The 22,146-nt window shown below is 47.3% G+C and overlaps 1 protein-coding gene across 2 annotated transcripts in view; it reads left to right on the forward strand.

Moving 5' to 3' along the window:
- FEZ1 (fasciculation and elongation protein zeta 1) overlaps window positions 1-18,902 on the forward strand; it is a 43,497-nt gene extending 24,595 nt beyond the window's left edge. Inside the window, exons 4-10 of one of the 2 annotated variants that reach the window (XM_049654802.1) lie at window positions 3,675-3,761; window positions 6,071-6,239; window positions 9,328-9,599; window positions 10,550-10,630; window positions 11,702-11,777; window positions 15,548-15,613; window positions 18,537-18,902. In XM_049654802.1, the coding sequence (XP_049510759.1) occupies window positions 3,675-3,761; window positions 6,071-6,239; window positions 9,328-9,599; window positions 10,550-10,630; window positions 11,702-11,777; window positions 15,548-15,613; window positions 18,537-18,553 (768 nt within the window). In that variant the 3' untranslated portion in view covers window positions 18,554-18,902. Of the gene's footprint in view, window positions 1-3,674; window positions 3,762-6,070; window positions 6,240-9,327; window positions 9,600-10,549; window positions 10,631-10,770; window positions 10,945-11,701; window positions 11,778-15,547; window positions 15,614-18,536 lie in introns of those variants that run through there. The other variant, XM_049654808.1, reaches the window with a different exon arrangement.
- Window positions 18,903-22,146: the final 3,244 nt, after the last annotated feature.

Genomic DNA, 22,146 nt, shown 5'->3' on the forward strand with positions numbered 1-22,146 from the left:
CTGTGGGATATCCTCTTTTGGTCCTTTAGCTCTCGCTGTAGTCAGATTTCAGGAGGAAGAGGAGATAATGGAGTGTGTGTGCTATCTCCTGTCTTCCTCCTGCTATGAAAACACAGAAATGGGAAATCATTTAAATCATCTTAAAAAATTGTGTTCTGATGTGGATGATAGGAGAAAGACGACATGGAACCTCTACTCAGAGGCCCATCATGAAGAAAAAGGCCTTGGCCTTACGTTAGGAGCTTGGGGGACAAATACGTGTACACTTACATTTTTAGGTCAAAATACTATGCTCGAGTTCTGTAGTATTATTATTATTTAAAGTTCTCCACGTTTATTGGGTTTTTCAGTTAATCAATACTTTGTCCCTGATTGATGTACAAGACAGTCTCTTTTGTCCCTGTAACTTGAATTAATAGCACATGGCAGTTGTCTTGGATAAGAGGAACGAACATCCAGGACCGGGTGTTCCACTCTTCTGTTTTCCAGGTGACTAAACAGCTAAGTTGTATGTGGACAGGGACCGACTATAGGAGGCAATAGTGTTGCCATTCCTGTCTCTTTCATGTGTTCATTAATTCGTTCAAGAAGCGTCTGTTGTCTACATGCTGTTTGCTGGGCTCTGGTGCATCTCACTGTGGGGATTCAGAGGCATTGACTTAACCCCACACAGATGTTTCCTGGTTGTTCACAAGCATACAGGGGATGTAGTTGTCTTTTCCCTGGGCTGGGTGCATGCCATTGATTTTTTTTTTTTTTTTTTTTTAACTTTTGACCGAAGGTGAAAATGTACCTTCATTCTCTTACTTTTGATCAAGAAGGCAACCACCTGTGTGAAACAATTGTGATAAGGGGAGGGAATAGAATCATCTGGTTAATAGTCATTATTGAACACAAGGACCCTGTAATTTCAGTCCTCACTCAGACTTCTGTGCAGCAAGACTTGGCAGTCTTATAGGTTCCAGGGAAGGTTCTCCACGTTTAGTGTCAAGTTTGAAGCTACCACGTTACAGCCTTGGGGGCACACCCTTGACCCAAAACAGGAGGAAGAAATGGCTTGTCGAATAGTATGGCCAGATCTTTTCTGGATCTCGGTCTTTTTTTCTCAGTTCTGGAAAGAAGTCACTTGGAAGAATGATTTTTCTTGAAACAGTCATAGGTCACTTCTACAGTATGGACACAATGTGAGTTTTAGTCTACAAGCTAATTCAGCCTTAAATGACCTAGCCTGCACGTTGTTTTTGGCTTTAGTCTTCCCAATGCCACACAAGAGACTAAACAAACTCCCTGTAGCAATTTCTAGGTCTCTCATATATGAGAATAAGAGTGTATACATACTCTTCCACGTACATAAGTGTGTGTGTGTGTGTGTGTGTGTAAATCATATAATCCTATCCATATGTACTAGTGTTACCATTTTTCAAATTTTTTTCTTTTTTTTCCCTATTTGTTCCCACCCAGTTTTCCACTCTCTGCCTGAGATATTGTCCTGGTAAAGAAGGGAAGTAGGGAGTCTATAAAAGGCATTCGTAAGGAAAGAAGGCTTGTTGAGAAGGGACACAAACTGTAGGCAGAACAGAGTCTGCTAGGACGGGGAGAAAATGTGGGAAGAGCCCTAGAGAGGGTAAGGAAGGAAGAGAGAATGAGAACCAAAAGCTAGAGAGGGAGGAGAAAAGGCCAGGGATGGGGTGGATGTGTGAAATCAGAGGCAGGGGGGATAATCCACACATGAGAGCGGAGGGAAGGAGCCAGGACTTTAAGTACTTTGTGTTTATTTCTCCTTTTATTTTACTTTTTAGCATCAGGCTTCTGAGATCTGAGAAAACGTGGGGTAGGGATGGCTCACACAATACTAGGAACTCAGGGTGACTTATCATTCATTATAATTGATTTTCAGGTCTCTTTTTACCCAAGCCTGACAAATCAGACCCGCAGGCTTTGTGCCAGAGGGAGAGGCGAGAAAGCTCCAAGAGGCATCCATGCCACTGCTCGGGTTCACTAACATTTAAACAGCAAGAAGCGTCTGTCCCTAGAAGCTCCCTCCCTGCTTTCAGCCAGGAGCTCAGAGGGAAGACCTTGGGAAAGCAGACAGCGTAGCTCAATGATGCACTATTAGCAGTCAGTGAAAATTGGCCATATCTCAGAAGATATGTTTTTAGAGTAGGTTTAATGTCAAAGAAATTCTGGTTATATCTCACACTCGCCTATAGAAAATCATCCAAACAGAAAACAACAACCTCTGTTCCCCAGGGTGAGCCTAACTTCTAGCTTCTGGGCCTTTCTGGCCCTGAGAAGTTTTGCCACGAGTGTAGTTGTGAACAAAGCGGGGCTCCGGGAGCTTCGTTCTGCAGAGTGGGGAGTGCGGAAGCCAGGCGGCCACCACAGGTGGTAGGTAAACTTGGCAGAGAGAGCAGCATATGGGTTCGCCAACAGAAATAGATGTCACCATCTGGCGCACAAGCCCCTCAAATGATCCCATTACTTCCCGGTCCTACCCCTCATCCAGGTTGAGTGCAGACAGCATTTGAGATATATTTGATTAATTTTTTAATGACATAGTCCTAGTTTCATGCAAACGTGGACAGAAGATGATGTGTTTTGTTAGGGGCATCTGCCAAGGTGGAGCTCAAAGAAGAGGGGAGAATTTTCTGAGGATAGGTGATCTCTGACATGATTGCTTGGGGTAGAACTGGGTGTTTTCTGTCGGAACAGAAGTGTAATCCCCAGGGAAGAGGCAGATAAGCATGCCAGCTATCAAAGAGCAAGTAAAAATTGATTCCAGGAAAAGAGGTGTCTCTGCAGAAAGATTTCCTGGAGGCTCTCCTTACCAGCCTTTATATGACTCTCAAATCTGACTTCTGGACACAGACAGCCTGTGGGGTGATTTAGTGGTTTATTTTGTGTAGGATTTGAACCTAAGTGCTGGACCGTGGCTGTTTGGGATATGGTCAGTAAAGCCAGATGTGCTGTGAATACCTTGTTGGATTTCAACATCTAGAATCACAATGGCTGTGAACTTTCAGAATCTTACTTGGCATTGTGGAATTTTGGAGAAACGACAAATGTTTCAATATTTTTGATGTTTAGTCTGTCCTGTAGTTCACGTGGTCAGGTGATACTGTGGCATGCCTCATGTAGATTCATCACCTCCTTCTGCAACTATGACACCAAGCCTAGAATTCCAATTCCAATTCCAATTCCAATTCCAGACACCTTTCATCAAGTTCTAAAAGCTTGACTGTTTGGATTGGAACAACCCACCCGTTAAAATGCCTAATTAAGTAAACTCTGGAAACAAAACCCCAGATTGAAACTCCTTGTATAAATAAGGGTGACTTTGCTGCAGGAATTGTCGACAGTGTCACTTGCCTTGGGAAGGTCCCTCGTTCACACAGGGACAACCTGTCTGTGGGTTAAAGAACAGTGCTCCTCCCTTTGAGTCAGACATCCCTCGTTGTCCTTTCCTGACTCAGGGATGCATGTTGTGCAGGAGGGCTGTGTTTGGAATTGGGTGAAACTCTGGGCACCTCTTCAGATTCCCCTCTTTATACAGTGGATGGCCGGCCGGAGGGGCCTCTCAGTCATGTTATCCGTTCTAGACACCAGAGAGTAAAGAGATCCCTGGTTCTGCTGATGATCCATTAGAATTCCACCCCCTCCCCACCCCCCTTCAGATCCATGAGAAGGAAGAGGAAGAGTTCAACGAGAAGAGTGAACACGATTCTGGTATCAATGAGGAGCCTCTACTCACAGCAGATCAGGTACGAATATTTCTCTTGGTTCTCGGGACTTTTTGTTCTCTGGCTCAAGAAAAAGTTTAAGTACACATACTTGTCACATCTTTTTATTTTATTTTAATTTTTTTAAAGTTTATTTATTTTTGAGAGAGAGAGAGTGAGCAGGGAGGGGCAGAGAGAGAGGAGAGAGAGAATCCCAAGCAGGCTTCATGCTGTTAGTACAGAGCCCGATGTGGGGCTTGAACTCATGAGCTGTGAGATCACCACCTGAGCTGAAACCAAGAGTTGGACGCTTAACCGACTGAGCCACCCAGGTGCCCCTTGTCACATCCGTTTAAGGCAGAAGAAAGATATATGGTCTAGTGTGGCTGTGTTGATGACTCGGAGCATCTGTGATAAGGGATTTCATTTCTCTTTATGCCTTAGTTTACCCACCTGCAGTAAATAGGAACATAATTCCTGACCCTTGGGTTGGGCGGGGCTCATGTTTGATTACGGCCAGAGACAGGCCCAGTGTTGACTGGCTTCACTTCTTGCTAAGCCTCTGCATGCAATCCCATTAAGAGTCAAGACACTTAAATAAGGGTCCTAAATCCTTGTTCCTGCAAAGATAGAAGTGGCAGATGAGGCTTTTGTTTGATGGGTATTTTCTCATATTTCACAGAATACTCAAAATGTTGAGCCTTACAAAGGGACTCTTTTTTTTTTTAATGTTTATTTACTTTGGAATGAGAGAGAGAGAGACAGAGTACAGAGTGGGAGGGCAGAGAGAGGGAGACACAGAATCTGAAGCAGGTTCTAGGCTCTGAGCTGCCAGCACAGAGCCCGACGTGGGGCTCAAACTCACAAACCATGAGATCATGACCTGAGCCGAAGTCAGATGCTTAACTGACTGAGCCACCCAGGCACCCCCCAAAAGGACTCTTAATATGCAGTTGAGTCTTTGTTTAAAAAAAAAAATGTAGTGTTTGACATTTGATTGAATTAGTTATATTTTGGCTTTAGTCACTTATTACTTCAGGGGAATAATCTTGGGTCTTTGGATTCTTTTTTCAACTTTTTAGTCAACAAATATTTATGGGTGACTTTTTTGAGCAGGTGCCATACAAGTTTTTCACAAAGTAGTTCCACCAAAGAACTCCACCAGGAGCCTTTGGTGCCAGACAGTGCTTTTTGGTGAAAGGAACTCTGTGGTAAAAAGGTGGGATTATAAACAGATGAGGTCCGAGAGATTGAAGGGAGCCGGATAAAAAGAGAATAGGGGCCAACAGTTATTCTTGTGAATGGTAAGAGAAATACGATTCAGTGATCCAAAGTCAAGGACAAGTAGTCTGAGAGACGAGAAACTGAGCCATAAAATTTTAAAGGGGGTTTGTCATTTGCTTGCATTTTATAAGCGGCTCTCAGCAAAGACTAAGCATTCCCTAAATTGGCTGAGTGGAGTTGAGAAGTTGTGGGGATAAAATAGAAATTATTCTCAAGGAGGGCACCCTAAGTCCCCTTGTCCTTGGTCCAGCTGACATGAAGAAACCTGCTTCAGGGACCACAGTCCAGTAGCCTGGAGCCTCAATCCATCCCAGAATCGACAGACAAATGTATAAAAATGCCCTATCGTGACAAGACCCATCTGTAGACGCCTTTCAGACCTTCTTTGCTTGTTCCATTTTCTTTATGTGTAAACCATTAACAGACGAATCAGTCCTATGGCAGTCCTCTCATTCAGCCCTCTCTGCTGGGCCCTGTTAACAGTCTAGATTACAGCTGGTTCCCTATCTATTTTCTGCTCTCCGGACCCTACCCGCCCTTTTGTTATTTTGCCATCCTGTTTCGTACTTGTGTCTGGGCAGCCTAGTTCCTGTCCAGGTGAATTCTGGAGAAATTTCCTCGGTGTGAAAAAGCCTCCCTGTTTTGAGCTGTTCTAGGAACAGCAGAAGCACCGTGACAGTTAATGGACTGGGTTTTGTGCTAAAGTTGGTTGGATAAAGTATTTCCTCACTTAGAAATAAAATGCTCAGCAGATTGAAGTAAATGTTCCCTTCCAGGCAGCTTTGCTTTGTTTCCCGAAAGAGGAGTTTATCTCCAATAAAGCACTCATCTAAATGGTGTTCTTGGAAGCGATTTCACATTAAAGTGTGCTTTACATTAAAGAAAGAGTGTATGTAAGACTTTGGTCAGATCTATTTTTATTATTATTCAATATGTATTAAATAACGATACCGCTTTGGGAATTTCACAGGCAGCAAATTAGAAACTTCCTTAACCGATCAAAATTTGAGCCAGCCTGTCCTTCCAGCAGAGAACAGAGTTAGCACTCTCTTGCGTACCTTCTTTAGGTCATTGAGGAGATTGAAGAAATGATGCAGAATTCCCCAGACCCTGAGGAAGAAGAGGAGGTTCTGGAAGAGGAGGATGAGGGAGAAACCTCCTCCCAGGCTGACTCTGTCCTCCTTCAGGAGATGCAGGCCTTGACCCAGACCTTCAACAACAACTGGTCCTATGAAGGTGAGGGCCCTGGTGGGTGGGCTCGCCAAGGATAAAGACCATTCTGGGCCAGGCCCTGGGCACATGCTTCACATGTAGCTAATAGAACCTCAAATCGAGGAGGCTGGTGGCACCTTTCTTACTGGGCATCAGGAGAGAAGTTAGCCTTTTTGGTGGGGAGGTGGAGAAGAGTCAGTTAAACAAAATCAAAAATGGCAAAACTAACCAAAGAATAAGACCAAAGCAGAAAAAGGAGAAGAAATCTGAGCCCACTATCCAAAGTGATGCTACTGTAAAATCAATGAAAAAGGTAATAATAATGATAGCTGATATTTTGGGGAGAGCTTTCTATGTGCCAGACCCTGTTCTAAGAATTTCTGTGCATAATCTCATTTCCTCCCCACGCCAACTCCATTAGGATCGAGGTAATTGAGTATCCTGAGAGGTTAAGTGACTTGTTTGATGCCACTGTGGGGGAAATATAATTAAAAACAAAATCTCCTCCTCACCCAGAAAACCGTTCCACAGAGGAGAAGAGAGAAAGAGGACAATTTTATTATTGAATAAGCGTTAAGCCAGAATGGGGTGCACATCACAGGCAGAAAGAAATCCTACTCTCGTCTACAGCTAAGTGGATACAACCCATTACATTAAATAGGTTTTGCAGTCTGGAGTCAGGCGACTAGTTAGGCTCCTGTCATCTTCCTTGGTGATTACTTTTCAAAGCCGTGACTCCTAGGGGGTTGGGAAAACATTCCTGAATCCTAAGACGGGCAAGAGGCTTATTTAGCCATTAAAATGATTGGCATCTCTCTGCAAAGGACCCAGGAAGCCATTCTCAAAGAAAAGTCAGGTAAAGGAGAGAGAAAGTCTCTTCCCTTATTTTCAACAGGGAGAGTCAAGGCTCTAATTTTTTATTTGTATCTGCCCTTACACTACATGCAGGTCACGAGGGGTGGAGCCCGTATGTGAAGCCAGGCAGGTTGATTCCAGAATCTGTACTCTTAATCTGGGTTAGCTCTCTGATACAGGTTTGTAGTAATTATAGTCACACAAAGAAAAAGGCGGATGAGGCGTGAAATGGAAACATGTAACACAGTGAAGGTACAATTGGGTATAAAAGTCATCGGTCTGGAGGGGTAAGGGTACCCATGCTGCAGGAGGGGCCGAGGAGATCTGCATGCAGGCTGGTGGGGACTTGGAAACACAAGAGGGAGAAGGTGGGCCGGGCAGATGTAAAGGTCCAAACATGGTAAAAATTGAGGCCTGATCTGAAGAACTGTGTCCTGAAAATGAAACTCTGCAGCCCTAAAGAGTAGAGGCCAGGGGATGGCCAATGCAGAAGGAATGTGCTGGGAATGATGGGGCAGACTTGGCTGCCTTCAAGCCGTTCTCAGCCACACAAAGGCCCCAAACACAGCGGCATTCAGCACAAGACTCCCAAAAACAGCTGAAGTGCAGAGTGAAATGGCAAATGCAGAAGGAGGAGGCAGCTCCAAAGAGCAGAAGAAATGGGGAAGGTGAACCAAGGCAGCAAACACATAGGCCAGAGCAGAAACGGGGAAGTAAAATGGATTCTGGGGCCGAAACAAAAGATCTCAGAAACGGACAATTTGAAATGATGCCTCCCTCCTCCCCTCCACGATCGATTTTATTTTATTTTATTTTTTTAATTTACATCCCAGTTAGTTAGCATATAGTGCAACAGTGATTTCAGAAGTAGATTCCTTGATGCCCCTTACCTATTTAGCCCAACCCCCATCCCACAACCCCTCCAGGAACCCCCTGTTTGTTCTCCACATTCAAGAGTCTCTTAATGTTTTCCCTCTCCCTGTTTTTATATTATTTTTGCTTCCCTTCCCTTGTGTTCATCTGTTCTGTGTCTTAAAGTCCTCCTATGAGTGAAGTCATATGATATTTGTCTTTCTCTGACTAATTTTGCTTAGCACGATACCCTCTAGTTCCATCCACGTAGTTGCAAGTGGCAAGATTTCATTCTTTTTGATTGCCGAGTAATACTCCATTGTATATATATCCCACATCTTCTTTATCCATTTCATCCATCGATGGACATTTGGGTTCTTTCCATACTTTGGCTATTGTCGATAGTGCTTCTGTAAACATTAGGGTGCATGTGCCCCTTCGAAACAGAGCACCTGCTTGTATCCCTTGGATAAATGCCTAGTAGTACAATTGCTGGGTCATAGGGTAGTTCTATTTTTAATTTTTTGAGGAACCTCCATACTGTTTTCCAGAGAGGCTGCACCAGTTTGCATTCCCATACAATCGATTTTAAATGAAGAAATCTTAGCGGACAAGAATTTAAGATAAAGTTATCTGTATCCCTTTATCTCAGGTTCCCTTTCCTTTTCTCTGATGGCAGACTCTGTGCCAACCAGCCAGGGTTCATTTTTCAGTGTGTTGACATTTCCCATGTTCCTGGATATCTGCACTCGCTGCCGGACAGGACTGGAGGGGTGAAGAGGGCATCAGGTCACTGCGCTTATTTTGCTGTCCAGCTATATCTTTTATTTATTATTTATTTATTTTGAGAGAAAGAGAGAGAGAGAGCATACGCAAGGAAGGGGCAGGGAGAGAGGGAGAGATTGAGAATCTCAAGCAGGCTCCGTGCTGCCAGCACAGAGCCCGATGCAGGGCTCCAACTCATGGAACTGTGAGATCATGACCTGAGCCAAAACCAAGAGTCGGTCACTTAACCTACTGAGCCACCCAGGCGCCCCTCTCCCCCTGATTCTTGACCCATTTTGCACTTGGAGTATTATAGAAATAGAGAATAAGTAGGAACAGGAACACAGGATCAAAACGGCACATGTCTGTCCATGTGCATTTTTGTGGACAGAGTCCACAGGGTTCCTGGGGGGCTATTTCTTCTTCCTCTTTTGTGTCCCTGAAAGGGGTGTTCATTCTGGCTGTCAGCATATGGGTCCCTCCCTTCCTGGCAGCCCCTCAATTCCCAGTCCTATAAGGGGTTGGCAGGGGTCCCCTCTGGAGAGGCAGACCCACCTCAAGCAGCAGCAGCCCCGGGAGCCTCCCCGTCGGGCTCTGGCTCAGATGCAGCTGTCACCTGCGGGATGGCCTCTCCCTGCAGGCCTGAGGCACATGTCTGGGTCGGAGCTGACCGAGCTGCTGGACCAGGTGGAGGGCGCCATCCGGGACTTCTCGGAGGAGCTGGTGCAACAGCTGGCCCGCCGGGACGAGCTGGAGTTTGAAAAGGAAGTGAAGAACTCCTTCATCACGGTGCTGATTGAGGTTCAGAACAAGCAGAAGGAGCAGCGGGAGCTGATGAAGAAGAGGCGGAAAGAGAAAGGCCTGAGTCTGCAGAGCAGCCGGATAGAGAAGGGAAACCAGATGCCTCTCAAGGTACGTGGAGCCCCCAGTGGGAGGACCCGGTGTGTCCGGGCCCCGGATCCTCGCCGAGTCAGGTCCCAGTACCGACCCTGCACAGGACCCATAAGCAGCGACTGTGAGCAGGACCCCTGGCAGACAGTGGGGCTGTCAAGAGGGAGAAGACACCCCTGTCTCCTTTACTCCCCCAGAGGATCCCGGTCCAGCTGAGGGAGGCGGGACGCAGACATCGGAAAATACTTGCATATGGCATGTGTTCCCTTAGGCAAGACCTTAGAAAGAGGGGTGACCGGTGCTTAGTATTGATGGGCATTGTGCCCTGGGACTCAGGGTCAGAATCCCTGCTATTCGTCCTGACTTACCTCTTCAGGATGTCAGTAGGGGTGTTTCAGGATTGAAAATTATGACTCCTTACTGTCATATTAACAGGATTCTCCAGACCTGTGGTTCTTGATGAAGGAAGCTCAGGAGAAATCATCCAAGATTTTTCAAAATACCTTGGCCTAGGCTCTATCCCAGACCCATTGAATGGGTCCTAGGCTTGTGCCTTTTGGGAAAAGCTTCCCAGTGAAGGACAGTAGCTTTACATCCGCCCTTCCCAGTGGCTGGACATTTTGTTTTCCTCCTTAAGACGCTTGCGTCATCATCCGCCCCAGGTGTCCCGTCCTGCTTCATTCTTCCCTTTGCTCATGGAGGGGAAGTGAGGAGTGGAGGGGGAAGTGAGGAAGCGAGGGGAGCGCAGGGGGCCTGTTGCCCTGAGGGACAAAGATGAGAGTCTCTGAGACTCTACGATTGGTTCTTGCAATGCTCAGGCTTAAATTTTGGCCTGTCCCTTAGCCTTGGTGTTATCTGGGACACGGTGGTCGTGGGTGGGTCTGGGTAGTTTAGGGAGGGCACCGAGGTCCCTGGAGGCGAGGACTGCGGAGCAGGAAGCATTTGTTCTTGAGCCCCCCTCCTCTTCACAGCGCTTCAGCATGGAAGGCATCTCCAACATTCTGCAGAGTGGCATCCGCCAGACGTTTGGCTCCTCAGGAACGGACAAGCAGGTACAAGCAATTCCCTTGCTCCCAGCTTTCCTCCTGGACTCTTGCAACTTGGTGATTCCCTGGGATTATCCTGGGACTTGGGCAAGGGGCGGGGGGGGGGGGGAGGGGGGGGGTTCTTCACATTTTCTTCCTTTCTTAAGGAGGAACGGCCAGTGTCTTTTAAAAGGGGAACCATTTTTGAGCTGTTGCCAGGCCCTCAGGTACAAAGATGGGTACGTCCTGGTCCCTGCCCTCGCGAGGTGTGTAATCTGATTGAAAGGGCACGTGCATACACAGAGGAGATTGAGATGGTAGAATAAGAGCATGTAACTGCTTGTGTGTATGTTTGACACATTTGTAGCTGAATCCTCAGGGTTAGAATTCTAGCACTGTGGCGTGGGAAGAGATTTTAGGAATATCTAACTCAGGCGCCTCACTTTGCAGCCGTGAGAGCTAAGGCCCAGAGACGTTAGGTATTCTCCCAAGGCCACACCGCTAGGCGCAGAACCAAGACCAAAATACAGGTCTGCAGCTCTTCTCACTCAGTCCCCCAGACTCCCCCACAACCTTCAGGGTCTCTCTGGTGCTGCCTTCTCCAACATCCCACCGGCCCAAGGTGATCTTGTTGTAGAAGCACCTCGTATCCAGCAGAGGGAGCAAACCCGACATCCAAGACCAAGGGCGGGGTTGAGGTTCTCTCCCCTGTCATTTTCGACAAAAGGGAGACTGTTCATTTTCAAATTGCTCTGCGAAGGATGAGAAAATATAACCCCCCTCTAAAATGTTCTCCGCTCTCAGCCTCTGCTCACCGGGATTCCTAAATAACCCAAAGCTTCTAGCGTCAGAAGAATGTATTAGATGGAATAGAAGGCTAATATGGTAAAGTCTTACTTTCAGAGACCGCCCCCAACGATGGGGACAGGGTCCTGACGCAGGGGTTGCACAGTGTCATGGGTGTTGCCGAGAGTGTCTGATTCGGTGGAGCGCATTTGTTAGAGAAAAGCGCAATCCCCGTGAGAATTGTCGACTCCTCTTCCCAGCAGAGGGACCATACTTGAGTCTCAAGCCCTGCGTGCCCTGTTTGTCTTGTAGTACCTGAACACCGTCATCCCTTATGAGAAGAAAGCCTTGCCTCCGTCAGTGGAAGATCTCCAGATGCTGACAAACAGTGAGTTCCTCTCGTCCTCAGTGAGATGGGCTGCTCGTTTTCCGCCCTCCCTTCCCTGTGAACATCACCCCTGGTGCCTCAGGCCTGTGGTTTCCCTGAGAACAGCAGCCTTAGATGGGTCAGAATGTGCCCCATATCGCTGTGTCACTTCCCCCTACACAGGGGCAAAACTAAAATACTCTGCAGTGGTACCCAGAGCTGTCTTCTTTGTTTAACTTTCTTTTAACGTTTATTTCCTTGGGAGAGAGAGAGTGAGAGAGAGAGAGAGAGAAAATGAGCAGGGGAGGGACAGAGAAAGAGGGAGACACAGAATCCAAAGCAGGCTCCAGGCTCTGAGCTGGCAGCACAGAGCCCGACGCGGGGCTCGAACCCACGAACTGTGAGATCATGACCTGAGCCAAGTGGGATGCTCAACCGACTGAGCCATCCAGGCACCCCTAATTTTTTTAAGGTTTATTTTATCTTTGAGAGAGAAACAGAGCACAAGTTGGAGAGAGCCGGCGAGGGAGACACGGAATCCGAAGCGGGTTCCAGGCTCTGAACACAGAGTCAATGCTGGGCTTGAACCCACAAACTGTGAGATCATAAGTTGAACCGCAGTCGAGATCATGACCTCAGCCAAAGTCGGACACTTAACCGACTGAGCCACCCAGACACCCCTGGAGTGGTCTTGTTTTTCCTCTGCTTCCTTGTAAAGGGCAGAGACTTGCCAGGAAAGAATGAGCTGGTGAAAGAGGTTGGGGGCTGGGTGAGGGCAGTGCTGGTGCGCAGGGACTTTCTGGGGCTCACCCAGCAGTGCTCAAAGCCTTGCATTCTCTGCCTTTCCTGTTCTCTTGTGAGCAACTTGAGGTTACTTTGTCCTACTTTGTGGCCCCGAAGAGGGGAGCTTGGTCTATGGGACTGGCTTCGTTTTTAAATTATTACTATTAAAAAAATTTTTTTTAATGTTTATTTATTTTTGAGAGAAAGAGAGAGAGAGACAGAGAGAATGAGCGGGGGAGGGGGAGAGAGAGAGAGAGAGGGAGACACAGAATCCGAAGCAGGCTCCAGGCTCTGAGCTGTCAGCACGGAGCCAACACAGGGCTGGAACTCAGGAACCATGAGATCATGACCTGAGCCAAAGTCAGACTCTAAACCGACTGAGCCACCCAGGTGCTCCAGGACTGGCTGCATTTTTAAGGAGAAGCAAGGTTTCTTGGGTGGCGGGGTGGGTGAGCCTGACTAGAAAGAACAGTTTTTCCTTCCAGGAAATGACTGCCTCCTCTCCTTTGCTTTGACTCTATTTTCAAATATTAATAAACATTCTGAGCTGCGGGAGAAACCAACGTGTGATAAAGAGCCTTCCGTAGGCAAAATCTCCTTACGTACACCAGACACTGCAACCCCCGAAGGGCTGAGGGCACACGGTGTTAGCCATCAGTGTCAGCCTGATGCTTTTCGAAAGAGAAAAGTCCGCGGCTGAGATGGGGTGTCAGGCTCGGTGAATCACAAGAATGTCTATCTCCCTGGCAACCGTGCACGGCACTGAGTGACATACTAACCAGGCCGCCCAGCCCAGTGTCACCCTGCTTCAGAGGCAATGGCCCAGCGTCATCGGGCCAGACCGGTGCAGGGCTATTTGATACCCCAGGGGAGGGGAAGAGAAGTTTCTCCTGTTCAGATGAGGAAGGAAGATCCCCGCTGGGCCCCCTGCTGCTACAAAAGGTGACCCAACAGTTTCATGTTTATCAATTGGGCGAACTGAAGCAGGCGGTTCTGGTGAACGGAAACCCTGCCCACACCCATGGATCCGGCGTCCTTGAGAATTCGGAATTTTAAATTCAAAGTACATTGGCTTCCTCTTCCCTCATCTTAAACTCCTTTATTTGCATAAATATGCACTAAGATTTTTTTTTAAAGGGAGCTGACAGAAATGAACTGACATTTATAAGTTGTTTGTGTTTTCACAAGCAGTAAGCACTTGGAAAATAATTTGGACAAATTACGCAGGTTGATGTATGTAAAGTACTCTATCATATTTTTTTTTTTTAAAGGAAGAGCTATAAATTTATTACAGATACCCATTCAGGAATTCAGTGTGAAATTTTTTCATTTTAATTAAGAAACAGTGGGTTTTATTTACATGTTTCAAGTTTGCTTGAAAAATTTTAATTGGAGTGTTTCCATCATTTAGAACAGTTCGGAAACACAGGAAAGTGAACAAAAGAAAATAAATAATTCATTGTCCCCTCTACTGTGGGTACTATTTTGGTGTTTTCAGCCATAATATTTTATGTCTTCTCCATATAGTTGGGATGATACTGGCTATAAAATTTTGTATCATGATTTTAGTTCTATCAGTTAACATTTGGTTAACGTTCTTTTTATGGCTCTCTCTCCCATCATGTGGGTCCACCACATTCCAATATTTTATTCCTTTTAAAAGAAAAAAACTGCCATCTTTCCTGAATGCGAATTCCACTGCAGGTTATAAAAGCTCTATTTTTTTTTTTTTTGTGGCAAATCCTCATATGGATTGTGAACATCTCCTCTTTCCTCCTGAACCCAAAGACACAGGCCCAAGACCAGCTCTTGGGGACCGAATGACGCATATACATTTCAGATTTGGGCAATGAACTCAGACACATACTGGCTGAGCGCAACAATTTCATTTGTAAAGCTGTCTTCTTGGTGCAGCATTTAGTCTGCCCGTATTCGGTTGTAAAGTACCTCCAGCCGGTCCGGTTGACACGGATACATGCCTAAAACTACAGAAGAAATAAAAGAAAGGAACACCTGGAGAGCCCTCAGGTTCAGGCTCTTTCTTTTCTCCGGCCGGACCTGTCCACTGACTCACACCCCTGCTCCCGATTTTTGAAATCCAAGTTTCATGACCCTGCCTCCACGGCATAGATACACTATGGTTTATTTAAAGAATCTGTTGATGAAGAATCTGGTTGGTGGGATCCCTGCTCCCCTCATTCCATGATATTATAAACAAAGTCCAGCAACGTTCTTGAAGGATTTGCTCCAAAGCTGACTTCCACAGGATGAATTATGAATATAGAAAGTTTTACCTAGTGCAATGACAGAAAAGACTATTGTAAAAAATCTCTAAAAAGCCTTTATTTGCTCATAACTTCCCTATTGTGTGCCTTATACGTGTGAAAATCGTGAAGTGTCTCGATGAGAACTTTAAGAGCTCCCTGAGGGTCCATAATTCCTTTGCATTTCCACAAATTCTGGCACTGTACCGGGCATGAAATAGAAAAATAAGTATTTGTGAAAGTAAGTTCATTTGTTGTTAATAAATTGGAATAATAATCTATTATCGTAATTAGGGAAATTTTTCTAATATCTGTTTACACGGATAGAACGTCTTTAAAGAATTTTATTGGTGATTCGATAATGGGGATGACTGTTATTCTTGACATTAGATTGCATCTGAAGGTGGGTTCTTTTTAAAATTGCTTTATTTATGTTTATGCTTATTAAAGATATATACTTAGGAAATAATGTGGAGATGATAGATGGGAAAAAAACCCCACATATAAGATAAAAGAAAATAAAATCACTGACAGGCCCCTCTGACTCTTTCGATGTATTCTCTCCTTTGTCAGTATGTTGAGTGCTGATTCTTGACAGAAGCTTCTAGCTTTTGCTCAATACTCAATGAATGTCTGGTTTCCTTGAATCATTTCTCACTTGGGGTTGTTGGACTGTCTGGCCGCAGAAGTGAGCTTCATGCCCTGATGGCATCTCGGCTCATCTCTCTCTCTCTCCTTCCCCAGTTCTCTTTGCCATGAAGGAGGATAATGAGAAGGTTCCCACTTTGCTAACGGACTACATTTTAAAAGGTAAGAGCTGTCCCCAGGCCTCCTAGCAGGTCCCCTCCTTCCCAGGTCCCCTCCCCCAGGCCTCCCACTGAAGGCCTGGAGTCCTCTCTGCAGCCTTCCCAGAGTGACCCCTCCTGCCAGGACCTCACAGGGCCAGGGGCCGCCGGTGGACGATTGTGAGGCCCTGGCAGGGACAGGATTTTGTCTTTGCATGTTGCCAGGAGGCCGGAGAAGGAGATGCCTTTGCCTTGGAGTCACCAGAGCGACTCCACATTAGGGCAACCAGACCATCACAAGACTGAAAGTTCTGTGGAGTTCGGGCTATTTCTTTGGGAAAAACAGAGCCGGGGGTACCTTTACTAGGTTTCAGCTGTTTGAAGTCATGATTAGCTACATCGTTTCCTAAATTTTGTTTTATCTTTTATTAAGGAAGCTTTTAACACATATAAGAGTGACTGGTATAATGAACTCTCATGTTCTCAACATCCTGTTTCAGTAATTGTTGACTCATGGCTAATCTTTTTTCATTTATACCCCTACCCAGCTTCTCCTCTCCATATTATTTCGAAGCAAATCCTAATCATCATTTTTTAAATCTGTAAATATTTCAGTGTACATTTCTAAAACATAAGGACTCTTAAAATTTTTTTTTATGTTTATTCTTGAGAGAGAGAGAGAGAGAGTGCGAGAGCGCGTGTGCGCGTGTGCTTGTGTGTGAGTGGGGGAGGGGCAGAGAGAGGGAGACAGAAAATCTGAAGCAGGCTCCAGGCTCTGAGCTGCCAGCATAGAAACCAGCTCGGGGCTCGAACTCACAAACTGTAAGATCATGACCTGAGCCAAAGTTGGACACTCAACTGACTGAGCCACACGGGTGCTCCTAAAACATAAGGACTCTTAAAAAACATAACCACAAGGGGTTCCTGGGTGGTTTAGTTGGTTATCTGACTCTTGATTTCGGCTTAGGTCATGATCTCATGGTTTGTGGATCAAGCCCCACGTCAGGCTCTATGCTGACAGAATCCCTGCTAGGGATTCCCTCTGTCTCCCTCTCTCTCTGCCCCTCCCCTGTGTGTGTTCTCTTTCTCTCTCTCAAAATAAAATAAACTTAAAAAAACCATAACCACAATATTGTTATCATAACTAGAAAAATACGAACTGTCTTAAAATCATTGACTACCCACTTAGTGCTCAGATTTCCCTGTAATATTTTTGTTCAGTCTGTTTGAATCAGGACCTAATGAGAGTCCATACACTGCAATTGGATAATATGTGTCTTAATTCTCTTTTAATATATATAGATTCCTCTTTCTTTTCTCTTGTTCCTTGAAGTTTATTTCTTGGAGAAACCACATGATTTGCCCCCTACAATTTCCTCATTTTGGCTTCTGCTAGTTAGTTGTGTCCCCATGGTTTAATTTAATAAATTATTTTTTGCTTTTAATAATTTTAAAATATTTTAATAATCATTTCTTTCATTTTTTGTATTTCCTGTTCAACTGGTAGAGCTAGAGGCTTGATCAGACTCAGTTTCAAAAAAATTTTAAAGTTTATTTATTTATTTTGAAAGAGAGAGAGAGAGAGAGTATTTACATATGCTCTTGAGCCAGCGGGGGAGGGGCAGAGAGGGAAGGAGAGACAGAATCCCAAGCAGGCTCCATGCTGTCAGGACAGAGCCTGATGTGGGGCTTGATCTCACGACCATGAGACCAAAAATCAAGAGTTGGATGCTTAGCGGACTTAACCCAGGCACCCCTCATATTTTTTGATAACTGCTACAGTATCAGTGGTTGTCAACTTCTGTTAAGAGACACATATTCTCTGGTTGTCTTTCCTTTTGTGATGTTAATACCTGTATTAGCTTGCTCAGGCTGCTAAAACAAAATACTTAGCTTAAACAATAGAAATTTATTATCTCTCAGTTTTAGAGGCTAGAAGTCCACGGTCAAAGTGCCAGCAAATCCAGTTGCTAGCAAGGGCTCTCTTCTTGGCTTGTTGACAGCCACCTTCTCGCCATGTCCTCACGTGGCCTCTCTTCTGTGGGTGTGAAGAGAGAGTGTGCTGGAGCTCTCTGGTGTCTCTTACAAGGACACTAATCCTATCGGATCAGAGCCCCATCTGATGACTCATTTAACCCCATTTCCTTAGAGGCTCCATCTCCAAATACAGCTGCACTGAGGGTTAAGTCTTCGACATGTGATTATTTGGAGAAACCCGAACATTCAGGCCATAACGGTGTCCACTGTTGGTCATCATCGTCCAGATTCTTGACTTCATTAGGCTTTGCTCCATATGCACACACGGTGTTGGGTATAGTTTCCATAGGCTTCTGGATCTCAGTTAAGAACCTCTGAGTTATATTGTTTCCATAAGGATCAGAAAGATTAGTCTTAAGTTTCTGCAGGAGGACTTCAGGCTAAACCTTGGGAAGAACTTCTAACTCTTAAAGGCTTTAAGAGCAAATTTCTCAAAGGAGGTTTGTAGAAATGGGTTCTGTAAGTCTGGGAGCCCGAGGGCTAGACCCGTTTCCCCACCGTGATCCACAGAAATGTCAGTGAATTCATAAAAGTAGTTAACATTTACTGAGCACTTTCTGTTTGCTTCTGAACAACCCTGTGGGGTGGGCAGAGGCACAGTCTATTGTACATATCAGGAAGGAAGCACAGATAGGTGAAGAGATTTCCCTGAGGTCAGAGAATTAGCAAAGCCTCATGCGGGGTTTGAACCCAGGCAGACAAGCACCGGAGACTTAAATCATTACACCAAAGGAATACCTACCACGGTCTCTTCGTCTGGAAGGAAGACACATGATCGCCGTTATTCCCAGGTTCCTAAGGGGCAGTTCGGTGCTCAGGACATGAGTGCCTTTTGGCCAGGACCACCCTGTGCTGGGAGGTCCTGACCCACGCTGTGCTTTGACCTCTCTCCTCTCCCCTTCTCTTTTCAGTGCTCTGTCCCACCTAACCTTGCCCCTGGGGGCAGCCTTGCTGCGGAGGTCACTGAGCAAGAGACATTCCATCACAGGGACTGCATGACACTACGTAACCTCCGACGTGTATTTAAACGTGTATAGCTTAACCCGGATTAAACATGAGCAAGCGCGCGGGGTCCTTTGCTGTTGGTTTCTAGTCCTAGTGACCATTGGATGCATGACCGAGGGGCAGGGCTGCTGAGACGCCTCTCCGCCCACGTTGCCTCCAACGTGGAGAGGCAGGCGCTCTCACTGCTCACTTATGTAGTCTGGCTCCAGCCCTCGAAAACAGCTTACATTCTAAGACTAATTTTGAAATAAACCTTCATTTAATTAATATTCTTCATGCGCTTTGGAGTGTGGTGTTTCAAACCTGGAGAGAAGGCTGTGTAGCTGCCTTCACGTTGATATCCCGTGGCCTATGGCAGACCACTGGTGTTGAGGGACCAGGGCGCGCCCTGCTGTGGGCTGTGGTGGGGGCTGCACATGGTGCAGTCAGAAGGGGGAGGCCATCCACAGAATCCCAAGGTCTTACTGCTCGGCAGCTTTAAAGGGAGCTGTGCAGTGTGTTCTAGGAACTACTGGCTGGAGGGTGTCAGACTAGCCGGGTGACGGTGAAATTAGCAGATAGGAAGTGAGCCTCGAGGAGGCGCCAGGGCCTCCCCCTGAGACGGCCACATTGGCCACTTGCCAGCCCCTCCGCCGGGACCTGGAGGCTGGGGGCGGGGGGTTGGAGGGAGTATGCTGTGCTGAGCAATCCCAGTTTGGGGGATCGAGGCTGCTTCCTGAACGCCCCCAGTGACCCCTGGGAACGGTATCCTATGGCCGTGCATGCCCTCCCCTGCCCTCCCTGCAGCCCTAGGGGTCCAGCACCTCTGACCCCTACGTGCTGTCTCCACTGTCGCTGGCAGGCACCTGCCGGCTTTGGTTGACCAGCAGGTGAGTGCTGTCCTCAGACCTGGATGGTGGCTTGATTTCACTGCAGCCGGAACATCCTTGGCTTCCACCTTCGGGCTCAAATGATAGTAGCCCTGTGAATTCCCACAGCCCTGTCTTAAAAACAAAAAGCACTTGCCACGCCCCTGCCGCTGACCTTATCACCCATGACTTTGTCTCACATCATAGCACCCCTCCCTGTAAGTAGGCAATGGCGTCACCCAGATTTTCTGGATGAGGAGACCAGCAAGCAGAGATGTTCAGAAGTGGTAGGCCAGACTGCCACCTTCCATTTCGCTCTTAGTATAGTGTTGGCTTTAACAGGACACACGAAACAGAAAGCCATATTTTATGGCGCTGGCAGCTCCACAGAAGCCCGTGGGTCGATGCGGGTGACAATGGAAGGCATCCTTGGTGCTTTGCCTCTTACTTCTTGGGGCTCTGCTTTTCTGGGAGTGTGGCCGAGCAGTAGCCACCTTACCACGGGCGGAGGGGGGGACCTACCCCTCCAGGGAAGCTGCAGGTCTGACTCAGGCATCTAGCTAGAGCAGAACGTCCACCTAGGCAGAGCCCTGGCATCTGTAGGAAGACAGAGGCAACCTCAGGTACCCACACAAATCCTTAGGGACCATATGACGTTAAGTATCAGTGCGCTGACAAAAAGGGATGACTTCAGTTCTGCATTCACTGGCACTATGGTTAAGGATGCAAAGGGTCCCTGGTGGTGTGAGGTCATTTGCCAGCTCTGGGGTTTTTCACCTGCCTCAGCGAAGGGGAAGCAGCGAATCCCCAGAGCTTTTCTTCCTGCCTTGGATTTGTCAGATCTGGGTCAGCCACTCCTCCCCCCCCCCCCCCCCCCAACCCCCCAACCTCATGTATCCTGCCAGCAGGTGTCTGAGGCAGCAGAGACAAGCTAATCAAAGCTGCTGGCAGTTAAAAATAAATCTCAAGTGTCAGGGACAAACTCGAGCTAGCAGAGGTGAGCAGGGGAAGGTGGGGACCATGGTTCCTCTTGTCTCTCCTTTTGTCCACATTAGCAGCCTTAGAGGGACTATTCAGTCAAATTCTCTCCTTGCTACTCAATGTGTGGTGCCTGGACCAGCAGCACTGACAACCTCGAGTTGCCTGTTAGAAATGCCCCGCCCCAGACCTCGTGAATCAGAATCTGCATTGTGTGTGTGTGTGTGTGTGTACAAGGAGGGCCAAGGAGAGGGGAGAGAGAGAATCTTAAGCAGGCTCCGCAGACACGGGGCTCGATCTCACAACCCTGACATCATGTTCTGAGCCGAAGTCAAGAGTCAGGTGCTTAACCGACTGAGCCACCCAGGTGCCCCCAGAATCTGCATTTTAACAAGCTCTCCAGGCAATTGGTATTTGCCTTAAGGTTTGGAGAAGCTTCTCCTCATGGAGGCTGAACCAGGGGAAAGTGCGGAGTGTGGTTAACAGGTGAACGCCATTTTCCTCCCCCAGTGTCCCCTCTTCTCGTCCTTGGGGATGTAGGAACACAGAGGAGGTGCCCTAAGGGCGGACACTTCAGACTCCATTCAGCCCTGATGGCCAAACTCAAGTCCAGGCTCGGCTGTGTGCACGCAGTGAGGAGTACCGGGGAGCCCAGGCCTGTGGGGCACCCTGCTTAGTAGGTAGCTGGTGGGCTTTAACCGAGGTGGGTTCCCTGCAATTAAAGGCCCGTATGTGGGTTTTGCCAAGTGTAATGTGACCAAGTCCTGGTAGGGAAACTCCACTTGTAGAGCCAGATACCGGCCTTCATTTGTGCGGAGTTGAAACAATCCTGTGGGGACAAGCCATTTCCCAAATATTCCCTATCCTCGTCTATTTCAGGAGGGAGACAGACGTGGTAACTCAGCGGGAAAAGCTAAGTGTGTTGTGGCCCTACCGTTTGTGGGATAAATTGGCCTTTAATAATTAAACAGACCTTTCTCGTGCCCACTGGAAGGTCTGGAGGGTGACTCTGGCCAGCCGGCGGCTGGGGAAGAAGAGACGCGGATGATAGGTGAGAAGGCACGTCCTGCAGGTGTCTTAGGAGGAACAATAAACCAGGCTCTGATGGGCACCCGGTCCGTGCGGTGCGTGCTCTGAGTACCCGCAGCGTCCTGCCTCCCACCCCACCCAGTCACAGCAGCATTGCGGTGGGGGGGGGGGGGGGAAGGTCTCACCAAAGGCCAGAAGCAGGGAGCACCCCGGGGCGCCCAGCCTGCCTTGCGGCAGGAGCACAAAATGGGGAGAGGCAGCCTCATTTCCCCGGAAGCCAGGAGAGGTGACTCCCATCACGGAGCCAGCCTCTGTGATTAGCATGCGTGGAGGGCAGAGTAATTAAATGCTGCTCTTGGAGAAGAGACTCGAGTTCTTGATGGCGCCTGATTATTTCCTTGAGAGGATGAGGGGATAGTCGCTGGGCTTTCTGTCAGGGCCTCCGCTTTCCTCTTCTCCTCCCTTCACTAGAGAGGGGAATCGGAGGCCACTCTACTGACCAGAAAGGTGCCTTGGCTTCAAACCAATGCCTCTCCTTTAAAAGAACAATGAGCCACCTTAGCCCACAGCCCAGCAGCTCCACACCCCGCCCAGGCCCTCATGCATATTCATCCTGCTTCAAAGAGCACAGCATGGAATATGCAAATTGGCCAGGCAGGAG

Source organism: Panthera uncia, chromosome D1 (genome assembly GCF_023721935.1).
Source record: "Panthera uncia isolate 11264 chromosome D1, Puncia_PCG_1.0, whole genome shotgun sequence".
Lineage (NCBI taxonomy): Eukaryota > Metazoa > Chordata > Mammalia > Carnivora > Felidae > Panthera > Panthera uncia.